The following is a 17,033-nucleotide window of genomic DNA, read 5'->3' on the forward strand; positions in this document are numbered from 1 at the left end:
AACATCTCTTTCCTTCCCCACTATTGGTGCCAGTGCCCCTTGAAACAGATCCCCTTGAAACAGATCCCGTTTCTTCCACACCAATCACTGAGCCATGCCCTTACCTCTAATCTTATTTTGGTCATCAAAGAATGTGGTGCTGGAAAAGCACAACCAGTCATGCAGCATCCGGGGAGCAAGAGAATCTATGTTTCGGGCATAAGCCCTTCATTAGGAATGAGGCTTGTGGGCCAAGGAGGCTGAGAGGTAAATGGAAGGGGTGGGTGGGGCTGGGAGAAAGATAACTTGGAATGTGATAGGTAGATGAAGGTGGGACTGAAAATGATAGGTCAGAGAGGAGGGTGGAGCAGATAAGTTGAAAAAGTTAAAGGTGGATAAATCCCCAGGACCTGATCAGGTATACCTGAGAACTCTGTGGGAAGCCAGAGAAGGGATTGCTGGGCCTTTTGCTGAGATATTTAGATCATCGATAGGTGAGGTGCTGGAAGACTGGAGATTGACAAACGTGGTGCCACTTTTAAGAAGGGTGGTAAAGACAAGTCAGGGAACTATAGACCGGTGAGCCTGACCTCGATAGTGGGCAAGTTGATGGAGGGAATCCTGAGGGACAGGATGTACATATATTTGGAAAGACAAGGACTGATTAGGGATAGTCAACATGGCTTTGTGCATGGGAAATCATATCTCACAAACTTGATTGAGTTTTTTGAAGAAGTAACAAAGAAGATTGAGGGCAGAGCAGTAGATGTGATCTATATGGACTTCAGTAAGGTGTTCGACAAGGTTCCCCATGGGAGACTGATTAGCAAGGTTAGATCTCATAGAATACAGGGAGAACTAGCCATTTGGATACAGAACTGGCTCAAAGGTAGATGACAGAGGGTGGTGGAGGAGGGTTGTTTTTCAGACTGGATGCCTGTGACCAGTGGAGTGCCACAAGGATCGGTGCCGGGCCCTCTACTTTTTGTCATTTACATAAATGATTTGGATGTGGCATAAGAGGTACAGTTAGTAAGTTTGCAGCTGACACCAAAATTGGAGGTGTAGTGGACAGCGAAGAGGATTACCTCAGGTTACAACAGGATCTGGACCAGATGGGCCAATGGCTGAGAAGTGGCAGTTGGAGTTTAATTCGGATAAATGCAAGGTGCTGCATTTTGGGAAAGCAAATCTTAGCAGGACTTATACACTTAATGGTAAGGTCCTAGGGAGTTTTGCTGAACTAAGAGACCTTAGAATGCAGGTTCATAGCTCCTTGAAAGTGGAGTCACAGGTAGATAGGATAGTGAAGAAGGCATTTGGTATGCTTTCTTTATTGGTCAGAGTATTGAGTACAGGAGTTGGGAGGTCATGTTGCGGCTTTACAGGACACTGGTTAGGCCACTGTTGGAATATTGCGCACAATTCTGGTCTCCTTCCTATCGGAAAGATGTTGTGAAACTTGAAAGGGTTCAGAAAAGATTTACAAGGATGTTGCCAGGGTTGGAGGATTTGAGCAATAGGGAGAGGCTGAACAGGCTGGGGCTGTTTTCCCTGGAATGTCGGAGGCTGAAGGGTGACCTTATAGAGGTTTACAAAATTATGAGGGGCATGGATAGGGTAAATAGGCAAAGTCTTTTCCCTGCGGTCGGGGAGTCCATACTAGAGGGCATAGGTTTAGGGTGAGAGGGGAAAGATATAAAAGAGACCTAAGGGGCAACTTTTTCACGCAGAGGGTGGTATATGTATGGAATGAGCTGCCAGAGGATATGGTGGAGGCTGATACAATCGCAACATTTAAGAGGCATTTGGATGGGTATATGAATAGGAAGGGTTTGGAGGGATATGGGCTGGCTGCTGGCAGGTGGGACTAGATTGGGTTGGGATATCTGGTCGGCATGGACAGGTTGGACCGAAGGGTCTGTTTCCATGCTGTACATCTCTATGTGGGAAGGAATGTGGACAGGTGGAACCGTTCAAGTGAGTGTTGCCAAGTTAGAAGGTTGGGACTGGGATAAGGTGGGGAAGGGGAAATGGGGAAACTGGTGAAATCCACATTGTTCCCATGTAGTTGGAGGTTCCCAAGGCCAAAGATGAGACATTCTTCTTCCAGGTGTCAGGAGGTTAGGGTTTGGCAATGAAGGAGGCCCAGGGCCTGCATGTCCCTGGTGGAGTGGGGGGGGGAGTTAGTGTTCAGCCACAGGGCAGTGGGGTTGGTTAGTGTGGGTGTCCCAGAGATGTTCTCTGAAACAATCCACAAGTTGGCGTCCTGTCTCCCCAACATAGAAGAGACCACATCAGGTGCAATGGATGCGGTAGATGACGTGTGTGGAAGTACAGGTAAAGTTCTGATACATGTGGAAGGATCCTTTGGGCTTTGGATTGAGCTGAAGCAGAAGGTGTGGACGCAGGTTTTGCACTTCTTGTTATGGCAGGAAAAAGTGCCAGAAGGGGAAGCTGGGTTGGCTGGGTGCGTGGACCTGACAAGTGAGTCACGGAGGGAATGATCTCTCTGAAATGCAGATGGGGTGGGGAGGGAAATATATCTCTGGTGGTGATGTCTATTTGTAGGTGGCAGAAATGGTGGAGGATGATGCGGTGGTGGTATCTTAATTGCCCATCACCAATTGCCATGTGGTTCAGGTCATAATCTTAAGATTACCATCTTTGTCATTCTGTTTTCTTTTTAAATTTAGCGTCAAACTGCTCATACTGCATCAGCAGAACTTCTTTGCAAGTCCTACATACATTGTTGGTATCTACAAAAACCACAACTGGATCCACACCCACTCCAGGTTCTTCTCCAGAGATGTCCTGAATCTTGGCACCAGGTAGGCAGCATATCCTTCTGAAGTCTGTGCCTTTATTGCATAGAACAGTATCTATTCCCTTGACCAATCTATATCTATTTCTACTACCTTCCTCTTTTAACCTGCTCAGTTTGCTCATCCTTTGCACAGTCTGTGCCTTTCTCAATACTTGGGCTAAGAATCTCATACCTATTGGACAAGGACACTGGGTGAGGCTCCTCCAATACAGTCAAGATTAGAATGTTACTGATGAAGGGCTTTTGCCCGAAACCTCAATTTTCCTGCTCCTTGGATGCTGCCTGACCTGCTGTGCTTTTCAAGCACCACTCTAATCTTGACTCTAATCTCCAGTATCTGCAGTATCCATTTCTGCCTAGTTGATTTTAATCCTCACATACAGTGGCATTTTAGGAAAGCAAATCTTAGCAGGTCTTATACACTTAATGGTAAGGTCCTAGGGAATGTTGCTGAACAAAGAGACCTTAGAGTGCAGGATCATAGCTCTGAGGAAGTGAAGTCACAGATAGATAGGATGGTGAAGAGGGCATTTGGCATGCTTTCCTTTATTGGTCAGAGCACTGAGTATAGAAGTTGGGAGGTCATGTTGTGGTTGTACAGGACATTGGTTAAACTACTTTTGGTATAGTGTGTGCAATTCTGGTCTCCCTCCTATCAGAAGGATGTTGTGAAACTTGAAAGGATTCAGAAAAGATTTACAAGGATGTTGCCAGGGTTGGAGGGTTTGATCTACAGGGAGAGGCTGAATAGACTGAGGCTGTTTTCCCTGGAGCACTGGAGGCTGAGGGGTGACCTTACAGAGATTTATAAAATCATGGGGGCATGGATAGGGTAAATAGGCAAAGTCTTCCCCCTGGGGTGGGGGAGTCTAGAACTTGAGGACATAGATTTAAGGTGTATGGGGAAAGATGTAAAAGGGACCTAAGGGGCAACTTTTTCACATGATGGTGGTACATGTATGGAATGAGCTGCCAGAGAAATTAGTGAATGCTGGTACAATTACAACTTTGAAAGACATCTGGATGGGTATATGAATGGGAAAGGTCTGAAGGGATATGGGCCAAATGCTGGCAAATGGGACTAGATTGAGTTGGGATATCTGGTTGGCATGGACGAGTTGGACCAAAGGTTCTGTTTCCATGCTGTACATCTCTATGACCTACCTCCACACCTTCCTACCCTGACCACAGACTATGACTGTGTATGGCTTTTAGGTTAACAACTCTTCTAAGACAACTTTCCTACAAGGTATAGCAAAAACCTCTACTTATTTAATAATCTGAAAAGGTCTTAATTTCTTTCTCTCTCTCTCTCTCTCTTTCTGTTTGCTTTTCTATTTTCTATTACAGACTTCTATCACTATTTAAATTTATGGAATAGTGAGAAGATCATGAGAAATAAAAATTATTAGGCATAGACACGGATTTGAGCTAGTTAGAAGTGGGAAAGGGCTCAGCAGGAGGATACTTGGCTTACAAAGCAAAAAGATATGGAGGCATTAAAGGGCAATTATTTTTGATAATGATACAGAGTGAGATAAGAAAGGTCAGAGTATGCAAGCATAAAAACAGAAGTAAATAGTCTCAGTGGAGAGCAATGGTAAAAAGGCAAAATTAATGACTTTTAACTGAAATACGCACAGTATTCAGAACAAAATAAATGAAAAGGCACAAATGAAGGGTGATGCATTCAATCTTATTGCCATTATTTAGATATGATTATAAAGAGACCAAAGCTAGGGAATAAATATTGGATTTCTATCACTATAGAAAAAGTACTTGGGGAAACTAATGGGGCTAAAGGCAGATAAACACCCAGGACCCAATGGGTTGTATCCTAAGATTTTGAAGGAAGTATCAATAGAGACAGGAGATGCATTGGTAGTAATCTTCCAAGAATTGCCCCGAATTCTTTTAAACTCCAATGAACATAGGCCCAATCTTTCAAGCCCATGGTGTTATGAGTAGTATATTTAGCATGAATAATGGATGGTTTAACTAATAGAAGTCAGAGTTTGGTTAAAGGAGACAATTTTAAGGACAGCAAGCCATAATGAATGGAGTGCTATGGGGGTTAGTGCTGGGGCCACAGTTGGATGCAATATATATCATTGATTGAATGACAGAAGTGAATGTAGAATTGTCAAGTTTGCAGTGATGCAAAAACAGGTCAGAAGGCAAGTAGTGAGGGTGACACTGTCTATAGAGGGATATAGACAGGCTAAGTGGGTGGGCAAAAACTTGGAATATATTGTGGGAAATGTAAAGTTCTGCCTTTGCCAGGAAGAATAGAAGGAAAAACTGCTGAAAGCTGCAGTTTGGAGGGATTTGGGGTCCTCATGCATGAGTCACAAAAGAGCTAATATCCAATTTTTGCAGATAATAGGGATAGCAAATAAACTGTTGGCCTTTATTTCAAAGGGAACGGAGTCTAAAAATAAGAAGGTCCTGCATAAATACTACAAGGCACTAATCAGTCCAGGGCCCGAAGGAAATGTACTAGTGATGGAAGCAATTCAGAGAAGGTTCACTAGGTTGATTCCGGTAATGAGGGCTTTCCTTTTGAGGAGACATTGAGTCGATTGGCCTTGTGCTCATTGCAGTTATAAAAATAAGAAGTGACCATACTGAAACTTAAAATTCCTAGGGGGTTTGACATGGTAGGTGGGGAAAGTCTAGGACCAGAGATCACATCTCAGAAAAGGGTCGCCCATTCAAGACTGAGATGGGGAAGAATTTTTTTTGAGGTATCCAGTCTGTGGAATTCTAAATCAAAGAAGGCTGTAGAGGCAGTATCGTGAAGTATCTTCTAGGATGAGAGAGAGATTTTTATTTGGTAAGGGAAGTTGATGTGTGGGAATACAGCAGGAATGTGGATTTGAGGAATACCAGATTAGCCATGATCTCATGGATTGGGGAGCAAATTTGGTGGACTGAATTCGCTATTGACTTTCCTTCAAGTAGCTGTATCCAGTTATTTTTGCCTGATAATGTCTTTGTAACGTTCGCCTTCCTCCAATTTAGAACAGTTTCTCTTGTTCTGTGTTTGTCTGATTGAATAATAATGCGCAATTTAACAGTATTATAATCATTGTCTCCAAACTGGACACCCACTGCTGCTTCATCCAATTGTCCAACTTCATTTCCTAATACTAAATCAAGAATTGCATCCTCTGTTATTGGGCTTGTTACATGTTGACTAGAAATGTTCTGAATGTACAGTCAATTCCACTGTAACGAAGTAGTATTTTCTCGTACAATCTCTTGTTAGAAGAAAATTGCACAATAGAAGCCCAATTAAACTAATGGCGTCAGAATCGTGTTATAACAAATGCATAATTTAAAAATTTGCACTATAGAAATAGTGTCCCCAATTCGGAAATCGTGTTATAGCTAATTCGCATTTACAAGATGTGCATTCTAGCAGAACGGCCTCTGAGCTTTTGAAACTGTTTCAACTTCCAGTTGATGATTAGGGAATGCATTGACCCAGTTAAAGTTGTTTTGCTCCTCGAACTGTCTTCACTTTCTGTGTGTCAAAAGTGCACACCAAACAGTGTAATTGTAATCCCAGATAGCATGGTGGCCTAGTGGTTAGCACTGATACCTCACAGCGCTAGGGACCCAGGTTCAATTCCAGCCTCTGGCCACTGTGTGAGTTTGCACGTTCACATTCTTCCTGTGTCTGTGTGGGTTTCCTTCCACAGATGTGCAGTTTAGGTGAATTGTCCATAGTTTTCAGGGATGTGTAGGTGAAGTGTATTAGGCAGGGGTAAATGTAGAGTAATAGGGTAGGAGGATGGGTCAGTAGGTTACTCTATGGAGGGTCGATGTGGGCTGAAGGACCTGTTTCTACACTGTAGGGATACTAAGTTTGTGAAAGAATTAACACTTCCAGAAGGTATTAAAAAAAAATGCTTTGTTCCTAGGCATTCATTAGGACTAAATCAGACACATTAATAGAGACTGGGACATAGAGATGTGCTGTAAATCATAGTTATGCTTCGTTCAGTTCATTCCTGGAAGATGTGGAGTATTTCAAGGTCATTAACATATTTTGTGAATGGCACTATTCTGGATACGTGATCATTATGGTTAACTGCTGTTGTTCTACATTCCTTGGGGGCTTAGATAATTCTTGACTTTATATAGAAGCACTTCCACAGATTATTTAAAAAATCTTTAGGTTCTTGCACTCCTGCATGACCAAGAGAAATTCCCTTAAGTGAAAAATATTTTGCCCAGCCTGTAAAATAATTATAAGTCTCGTATCCCCATTAACTTACTACAGCTTCTAAATTATACAGCAGCACGCTAGCATTTCATCACAAGTGCTGAATTCCGAGTGAGTCACATTCATAGCATGGGGAGTTCAGCGATTGGATTAAAATTACGTAAATTCAAGAAACTGTACTGGCGTAAGTACACTTCATGACCTTTGAGTATGAATCACACTCCATCATAATTAGGTTTGCAATTTTGCCCTGGGGTAAATTTCAACCCAGTTCAGAATAACTAAAAGCTCAGGCTTGAGTTTGAAGCTGAGAATGTCCTTGTTTGTACACATTTCAAGGTTCGTCCACCCTGGTCAGGTATCTCATGACTCCCTAATAGTTGCAGCCTAATAGTTTGAAAATAATTACTTCTGAGACTCATGCATGAAGAACAGCTACTTGGTGAAGTGTAAGCGTGTAACTTATGTCCACAGGATCATAGCATGGAAGAAACACCACCTCCAGAGAGTGAGAGAGGCAAACCCAACTCTTAAGAAATTAAAAGCAAAAAATGTAAATTAACAATATTAAAATATGGAGAAATAGCAAATGTAAATCAAAGTTAATCCAGGAACGTTTAAAATGTGCCCATGCATTCTCATGCAAGGGAATCAGAATTTAAAATCTAGTTTTCAAATGTATTGGTGAATCAATGAAACTTCAAGTTAAATCCATCACAAATTAAGGTTTAAGCCTATTAGTAATAAGAAACCATATGTCAGTGCTCCACATGTGTGAGCACTCATTAACACAGAAAAGGCTTAAGCCTTCCATTGTTTCCAAAATAATAATGAAAGAGGCAACATTTAGTTCTATGTTAGAGAACTACCACACAGTGCCAAATAGTGAGGGGACTTACATTCTGTTCAGTTCCACATTTGAGTTGCACCGTGTAGGGAGGCATCACATGGAGAACAGGTATTTGATTTTTGGAAGTAGGAGATTAGATGAAGACCTCCTGTTGAGTGTCTCCTAGCAACCAAATGAGCAGTGATGTTGATTTGAAAGCATTCCAATATTCTTCCCTCTTGGCAAGAATACAAATCATGTAGGAGGACTTATGGTGAAGAAAAATATCTATGATTATATGTCCTTCATTAGAGCATTTATTAAAGGGTTTTCCATTTGCTTTGAAGTTTTTCAACCAGCTCGTAGTATAATTCTAATCTCTTTAGGAAATTCAACAAACAATTGGTGCTATCAGCAAAAACTCTGGTCCAAATCTTCTGGTCTTTGGCTCATAAGTGAAGATGCGCATTGGAGTCCCTTGGAAATTCTGGCTTGCTGACCTACCTGAGGATTTTCTGGGAAATTTCAATCTCTAATCCCTGCTCCCAAAAGCATATCCACAAATGTCTGTTTCTGAGTCAGATGTTCCGGTGTATTTAATGCACTTGGATAGTTAGCCACAAAAGTTTTAATAGATTTAAAACTAATCTCACTCCTGGTTAGCCACCTCATGAGCTGCAGAAACCACAACCACCCACTCCATCACTAACCTACATTACCCCCAAATCATCCAACGATTCTCCACCACTTGGCTATCTCGCTAAACACACCCTGGACCACTTAGCTATCCTGACCCAACTGCTACTTTACCTTTTCACCAACTTACCCAACTCATAGACATCATAGTATTGAATGGCAGAGCAGGCTCAAAGGGCCAAAAGGCTTACTAATGTTTCCTACATTCCTATGTTCCTCCTAAATTACCTGCTTCCCTCACCCACCTACCCAAAACTAACAGTCACCCATTCACTGATTCACTAATATTCAAACTGGACCTTTAAACTTAATGTTGAAAAGTGAGGCACTCGAAAAGCACAGCAGATCAAGCAGCATTCAAGAAGCAGAAGGGTCGATGTTTCGGGCCTTCTCCTGTTCCACGGATGCTGCCTGACCTGCTGGGCTTTTCCAGCACTATACATTTTGACTGATATCCAGCAATTGCAGTCCTCACTTTCTCCTTTAAAGTAAATGTGCCTATCCACAGACCTGGGCATCAATTTTTCCTTCTCTTCAATGTCCAGGGCATTGTCAGGAAAAGCGCAGGGCAACTCTGGACTGAAAGTGCTCGGCCAGGTATATAATGACCTTTTAAAGGTGGTGCTGGACTCACAGATGCTGGTGTTTTCAGAGATATTCTGGCAGTGGCAAATGGTGGAATATTGCCATAATCAGATGAATTCAGTACTGCAGTGGCAGGGTATGTAGGTAATGGAAAACCAAAAGAGCTGTGCTTGATGAAAATTGAAAACATAGAAATTGCTGGAAACATTTTGCAGGTCTGGCAGCATCTGGAGAGAAATCAGAGTTAATGTTTTGAGTCCAGTGACCAATCTTCAGAACTGATGGTAACTATGAAAAGGTTGTTTTTTTTTATGCAGAAGATATGGTGGGGGGGGGATAAGGAGCAAGGGACAAAGGGGTAACTGATAGGTGCAGATAGAGCCCAAAGACAGATAAAGAGTTGAACAGACAAAGCAGCAGTTGGGTCAGCTGAGCTTCCTATTGCTTGCCACATCAAAACACCATGTTCACTGGTCAACATCTCTGTCTCAGGCTTGCTGCAGTGCTCCAGCAAAGCTCAGCACAAACTGGAATAACAGCGCTCATTTTCCATTTGGGAACTCTAAAGCCTTCTGGACTCAATCTCAAGTTCAACAATTTTAGGGCTTGAGGCACCTCCCTAATCATCCCCAACTCAAACACACGACAGGCCTTGTTATCTACTATTAACACACAACCCATTGTTCGCTACTGACATTAATAGCTATTCATTCTCCTCGGCTGACCGTTGCCTCCTCCTTTGTCTATCCAACTGTTTTTCTCTCTTTGGGCTCTAACTCCATCTATCATTTCCTCCCTCCCCCTTCCCCCAACCCTATTTTCTGCATAAAATTCAGCTTTTTCTTCACTAACATTAATTCTGAAAAAGGGTCATTGTACCCAAAATGCTAATTCTGATTTGTCTCCACAGATGCTGCCAGATCTGCTGTGATCTTCCAGCAATTTCTGTTTTTCTAATTTTTGCGCGGTAATGTGGTGGATTTGGTAAATGTAGCAAGAAAACCCACTTAAATCCTCCATACACTCTAGGAAGCTGTCACTCAGCAAAAAAAAACACAAGATTCAGCCCAAAGTCTCTCTTACCAATTTGCTATATCCTTCTATACATAGTTAGTCCACAGGCCTTGACTTTTGATTGTAATTTTTAGCTCATTTCCTCCATAAATTTCCTCATTTCCTACTCCTTAGCAGCAGCAGTAGGCTATTTGAACCTTCAAAGTTTACTCTGCGATTTGCTAAGATCCTGGCTGATCTGATTAAGATATCAACTCCACTCTCTTGTGTGTCCCCATATACTGCTGCCTCACAGTGCCAGAGACCCAGATTCAATTCCCGCCTCAGGGAACTGTCTGTGTGGAGTTTGCACATTCTCCCCATGTCTGCGTGGGTTTCCTCTGGGTGCTCCGGTTTCCTACCACAACACAAATGTGCAGGTTAGGTGAATTGTCCAGGCTAAAATTGCCCGTAGTGTTAGGTGAAAGGATAAATGTAGGGGAATGGGTCTGGGTGGGTTGTTCTTCAAAGGGTCGGTGTGGACTTGTTGGGCTGAAGGGCCTGTTTCTACATTGTAAGTAATCTAATCTAAACCACCTGATGAAGAAGCAGTGCTCCGAAAGCTAGTGCTTCCAAATAAATCTGTTGGACTATAACCTGGTGTTGTGTTTTTTTTAAACTTTGTACAGCCCAGTCTAACACCGGCATCTCCATACCCATAAACCTTGACTGTCCTGACTATCAAACATCTGGCTGACTTAGCCTTGAATACATTCTATAAACTGGCATCCACTTCCTCTGAGGAAAAGAATGCTACAAACTAACAACTCCCCAAGAAAAGAAATCTGTTCAGCTGTTTTAAAAGTAAGACCTCTTATTTTAATTCTGATTCTACTAAACTCCAATGGATAAACATCCATTAATATTTCTTCATAAGCTCTTCATTCCAGCAGAGAGTGGAGTCAAACTTCACTGAACTGTTTCTACCAAATTTAAAACCTTTTACAAATGAGAGGACCACAACTGTAATCAATACTCCAGTCAAGGAACTTGCAATGGATCCCATCTGATTTTCCTTCCCACAAACTGCTCACACCTACTAGTTTTACACCCATATCGATTAGCCCAATGTATTTATTAAGATTAGATTACCAACAGTGTGGAAACAGATCATTTGGCCCACCAACTCCACACCGACACTCCAAACATAACCCACCCAGACCCATTCCCCTAAGTAATATACGTAGCATTATGGGCAATCTAGCATGGCCAATTCACCTGACCTGCACATCATTGGATTGTGGGTGGAAACCGGAGCACCTGGAGGAAACCTATGCAGACACAGGGAGAACGTGCAAACTCCACACAGGCAGTGGCCCAAGGCTGGAATTGAACCTGGGTCCCTGGTGCTGTGAGGCAGTAGTGCTAACCATTGAGATACCGTGCTGCCCATTAAACCATAGCTCTTTGGATAGTGCTGAGTCAGAATGCTGTGGGTTCAAGTTTGATTTCAATACTTGCACAAAATCAAGGTTGACTCTCCAGTGCAGTACAAAGGGGGTGCTGCATTGTTGAAGGTGCTGTCAGTTGGTTGAGACCTTGAACCAAGGCTCCATTCGCCCTCTCAGGTTGATATGAAAGACCCCGCATCACTACTTCAAATAACACCAGGGTAGTGATCACCGGTATTCTAACTACTACTGATCACTCAATCGACATCACAAAAATAGATTATCTCGTGACTATTGCATTGTTATGCAAATAAAATTCAGTGCTGTATTTCCTACACTGTAACAGCAATCATACTTCAAAAGTACTTAATTGCCTAAAAAACATCCTGAGATTGTAGAAGGTGCTATATAAATACAAGCCTTTTTTATCCCCCTTTTACCAACTCAAAATAATTCACCGAGCTGAACATAATTAATTAAAGTTGCATGGTCTGCTGCACTGGATGCAAATTAAAGGCTCTTCAAAACTCCACCAAGCAACCTATCTGAAGCAGAATTAACAGGAAGCTGCAAAACAATGCTAGAAAGCCAAGTACTGATGAGATGAGTTATTCAGCCCTTCTAGTTTACCAATCACTAGAAAACTTTGCCTCCCCAACATAAGGCACCTAATTAGGTTTTAAGATTTTTTGAAATGGTAAGTATCTCACACACTCATCACATTAAGTGAAAAGGTACTTCCTAATATCAATCTTGAATTTGCGTTATTCCTTTACAGTTGTCTAAATTTAACGCGACCATTATGATTATACAGGTGCAAAGCAGACAAAATCAGAAATCTTATTTCACTGGTACTACCAAATAATAATTAGTTTCCCAGCAGAAAGCACAATGATACCAATTTCAGTTTGGGAAGGAATGGGACAAATAACAGGCAATGCCTACATAATGTCCTCAACATAGACTGAATCCTTTGGTGTTCTGGTCTCAGCAATATAATGCTAGTAAGTTACGAGTATTAGGCCAGCTGATAGCTCAATAGTTGCGGTTCGGAATGTCAGTAGTGAGGAGACAGTGGGAAATCCCATTTCCTCCGTGGATCCAGGTTGATGGAATACTGCTAATGGGGGAAATGCATTTGCAATAGTGAAGCGAAGGAGATAATAGGAAGGCAGATCTTCCGCAGGCTAACCTTCTGAAAATCAGAAACATATCTCTTTCTGAAGTAGCCTACAAGACTCAGGTCAAATATATTGCTACAGGTTCTTGTTCTTCTCTGGTCTAAGAATGAGACACAGACATAACCTCGGAAAAATACACCTAGCTGCGTGAATTAGATGTTTTCTCATTTTCTATCATCTTATAAGATTGCTCTTCAGTGTCAAATGAGAGGCCATTTTGTGAACTAAGCTCTTGACCAATATGACCTGGATTTACAGGCAGGCAAGCAGGCAGAAAACCACATTTCACGAACATGGCTTAGGCTTGAATCCTGATCACAGAAGTGAAATGTTAGGGTCTAACTCAGCATTCAGCTCCTTGGAGTAATTTTAAAAAAATTCCTTTATTCGAAAACTTTACCTTTATTCCAGCTGCTGCTGCTGGACCACCTGGATCTACTGCCTGGATGTAACATGGACTTAATCCTCGCACCACAAAACCCCAACCCACAGCATCACCAACAATCTGGAATTCAAAGAAAATGGAAAAGTAACTTTTATTTTATCAAGCCTGTTTTATATTCTTTAAAAGCGAGAGATATTTATTTTGCAATACCGTGCATGTTATTTTAGGCAGATTGCTCAAGGTCTTAAAACTAGGAATGGAACTTCACCCAATGTGAGGCGATCACCCAGAGACAGGGTTACGGTATTGTAGGGCCAACTTGTGTTCAACATTCACATTTCTAAAAGTTCCTGGCTAGAAAGTACTCCAGTTTTGGCGTGCTGTCTCTTTGCAGAGTGAACTTAGCCTTCACAGAAATGGTAAACTTTGAGAAACCCTGGATATTCTATCTCTTATCTCACTGCCTTACATTGACACTGTGGGAGATGCTCCACACTGCTATGTACAGGATATTCAGGCTGACATTGTTTCAAATATACATTAGAATCTTGCATAGCGGTTTCTGGTCAGAAAAATGCATGTGCTTTATACTGCCATTTTGGAGAATTAAGGGGTTGCTTGGAGCATGGAAAATGGATACCACATGATGCAAGTTCTAGACCTTCTCATCAGTGATAGAGCTTTGCAACTCTACCTTGTATAAATATAGATTTTTAAGTAATCTGCTTCAGATTGAAACATTAATTATCATGGACACCAACAGTATCCTGGTCTAAAAGAAGTGGTTCTTTGTTGTTTAGGTCAAACATCGGGTGTCCCGAGAACAAATGAACCTGACAAGTGTAAAGTATTGAAAGCTGTTGAAATATATTAATAAGATTTGACAAACAAATTTGTGCAGATGCTGTTCAACAACTGGAAAAGCGTGCGATGGAAAATTCCATTTGCTATAAAACACATCATCAGGACTGAAAGAGTTATGCTAATAATTTCAGTTGACTGTACAACAGTGCAGCTAAAGAAAATCACAGTTGAAAGATATTAGACATCTCAGTGATGCAGAAAGAATGTGAAAACTGAGTAGGCCAAAGATTTTAATGATAAGGTACTGAGCATAGTTGGGAGCTGAAGCATTATTGGTAAAAACTCAGCTTTTAGTTGCAATAGAAGCTTGAAGGTCACAAAAATGTCACAACAATATTTCATTTCCAAAGAAAAACTATTTATTCAGCAACGGTACATGTCAGACAGATCTGACAACTATAGAGGTAAAACAAAAGCATTTAGAAATGAGCAAAATTACGTTCATTGCAAAATTCAGATTGAAATGTCAATACCAGTAAAATAGATTTAGTTTGTTTTGTTTCTTGATCAATACAACTTGCATTAAAAAAAAACAGACAATATTAACATGGCTCGTGCAACATACTTGCCAAGAAGTATGCCCAAAACTTCTTAAGTGAAGGAAAGTAGATCTACCCACTTTGAGCACAGGATTCTTTCCTTTAGTGGCAATATTTTGAAAAACTTTTAAATTAAAAGAAATAGGGTTAACATTCTTAGTAGATGATTCACCCCAAAATATAACTGAACCAGATAACACAGAAAATGTTGAACTAAATAATCTATATTACATTTGATGCTGAACATTCAATTGCCTAAAGATCAACAGCTTTTTGCTGCTGCAACAAAAGTACTTTTCATAGATGGAAAACTGACCTCCTCAAAACAATTTATTTGCTGCAGAGGAAGTACAGTAAAGTGAATATATGAATGTACAACATTTAGTCTGTCCACTCCATTTGGCTGCATTGCAATACTAACAGACATTCAAACATTTCAGTTTCAGAGATCTCTTCATTTGAGAAAAATGGTTGATATAAAGTGGAATTGTTGTTTTTTTGGAATGGCAAAATGGTCAATAATTAGTGTGGTCAAACTTTAGAAAACTGTCAAAATGTGACACCCTTTTCAAAAAGAGAGGAGAGCAAAAAGCAGACAACTATAGTATAGGCTGATAAGACGAACATCAATTGTTGGAAAAGTATTAGAATCAATGTTGAAGGAGGTAATCACAGTATATTTGGAAAATCATAATCCATTCAAGCAGACTCAGCATGGCTTTACGAAAGAAAAATTATCTATGACTATTTATGAGACGTTTTCAAGGAAGTCTCAACCAGATGGACAGATGGGAACCAGTAGATGCCTTGTATTTGGATTTTCAGAAGGCATTCAACAAGATACTTCGCAAAAGGTTAAATCATAAGCTAACAGCCCATGGTGCTAGAGTAGTATATTGGTGTGGACAGAGATGGCAAGTGGGCAACAAATAATGAGTGGGAATAAGGGCCTTTTTTATGTTGGCAACCTGTAAGAGACCAGGGTTCAATTCCCGCTTCAGGCAACTGACAGTGTGGAGTTTGCACATTCTCCCAGTGTCTGCGTGGGTTTCCTCCGGGTGCCCCGGTTTCCTCCCACAGTCCAAAAATGTGCAGGTTAGGTGAATTGGCCATGCTAAATTGCCCGTAGTGTTAGGTGCAGGGGTAAATGTAGGGAAATGCTTCGGTGGGTCGGTGTGGACTTGTTGGGCCGAAGGGCCTGTTTCCACACTGTAAGTAATCTAACCAGCAAGGCTCCACAGGGATCGGTGTAGGGATTACAATGCTTAAAATATTCATTAATGACTTGGAGGAAGAAAGTGAAGGTACTGTCGCCAAATTTGCAGATGACACTAAAATAGGTGGAAAGGCAGGGTGCAAGAAGAATATTGTTAGTTGACGTAAGTGTGCAAAAAGTTGGTAAATGAGGTATAATGTGGGAAAATGTGAAGCTGCTCATTTTAGAAGGGAGAACAAAATAACTTATTTAAATGGAGAGAACAGTACTAATACTAAAGTAATAAAGCGATTTGGAATGGATCAAAATCTTTACCAAAAAACATTTCTGTTCATTTCAGTATAGTTGAATCCAAGTTGTTCCAGGGAAACAGCAACTTCCCTCAACTTACCAAAGTGTTAATATTACCATTGACTAACATCCTGGATGAAACAAGAAATTTGGTTTGATATTTTCACGATATTAATGTATAAGTGTTTATCACGTATCACCAAAATTCCTTTCTCTTTTAAGGAATAGCTATTAATAATGTTATTTTAAGCAGGTTAATAACTCTTGTAAATTAGAGAAGGAAAATTGATACAATTAGTTAGCATTTGTGCAGCAATATTGCATGTCCTATTATTTGACTGTTGTGTTTTATTAAGTAAATCAAAGCATTCTCTCTCAGAGTACAACAGACAAAATAATTTGGACATTGTTTTCTGATAAATAACATCAATTATTCCTGATGAAGGGCTTATGCTCGAAACGTCGAATTCTCTATTCCTGAGATGCTGCCTAACCTGCTGTGCTTTGACCAGCAACACATTTGCAGCTGTGATCTCCAGCATCTGCAGACCTCATTTTTTACTAAATAACATCAATGACAAGTATTTACATGACAAGCATAAAACACTTCAGACACTGCCACATAATTGAACAAAATACCCAAGTTTTCTTCACAGGGTACTTCTGAGACTCCCCACTCAGCTGAGCACTACCATTGTCCAAGAAAGCTTTTGGCGTTTTTTTGTGGCTCCTTATCATAAGTCCATACATTAGAAGCTCAAGCTGCCCATTGCAAGCCAACATGAATCAGAGGTGCAATGTTAGAGTTGGAACTTCCAATATCCTCAACTGTAATCACCCAATTAGTCCAGACAGGATCAACAACCAGTTGGCCCAGTGAATGTGAACCAGCAGCTCAGCAGTAGAAAAGGGCTTCACTTGATGCAGTTTGAACCCCAAAGACAGTGTTTCTAATCTCTTTTG

The 17,033-nt window shown here is 41.0% G+C and overlaps 1 protein-coding gene across 3 annotated transcripts in view; it reads right to left on the reverse strand.

Moving 5' to 3' along the window:
* The window catches only part of LOC132822746 (DEP domain-containing mTOR-interacting protein-like), a 79,188-nt gene that overhangs the window by 16,451 nt on the left and 45,704 nt on the right, over positions 1-17,033 (reverse strand). Inside the window, exon 8 of one of the 3 annotated variants that reach the window (XM_060836043.1) lies at positions 13,176-13,280. The exons of the other annotated variants lie outside the window; for them this stretch is intronic. Within the exon in view, the coding sequence (XP_060692026.1) occupies positions 13,176-13,280 (105 nt within the window). The remainder of the gene's footprint in view (positions 1-13,175; positions 13,281-17,033) is intronic. 3 annotated transcript variants of the gene reach the window in all.

The sequence above is a fragment of the Hemiscyllium ocellatum genome, chromosome 15 (genome assembly GCF_020745735.1).
Source record: "Hemiscyllium ocellatum isolate sHemOce1 chromosome 15, sHemOce1.pat.X.cur, whole genome shotgun sequence".
NCBI lineage: Eukaryota > Metazoa > Chordata > Chondrichthyes > Orectolobiformes > Hemiscylliidae > Hemiscyllium > Hemiscyllium ocellatum.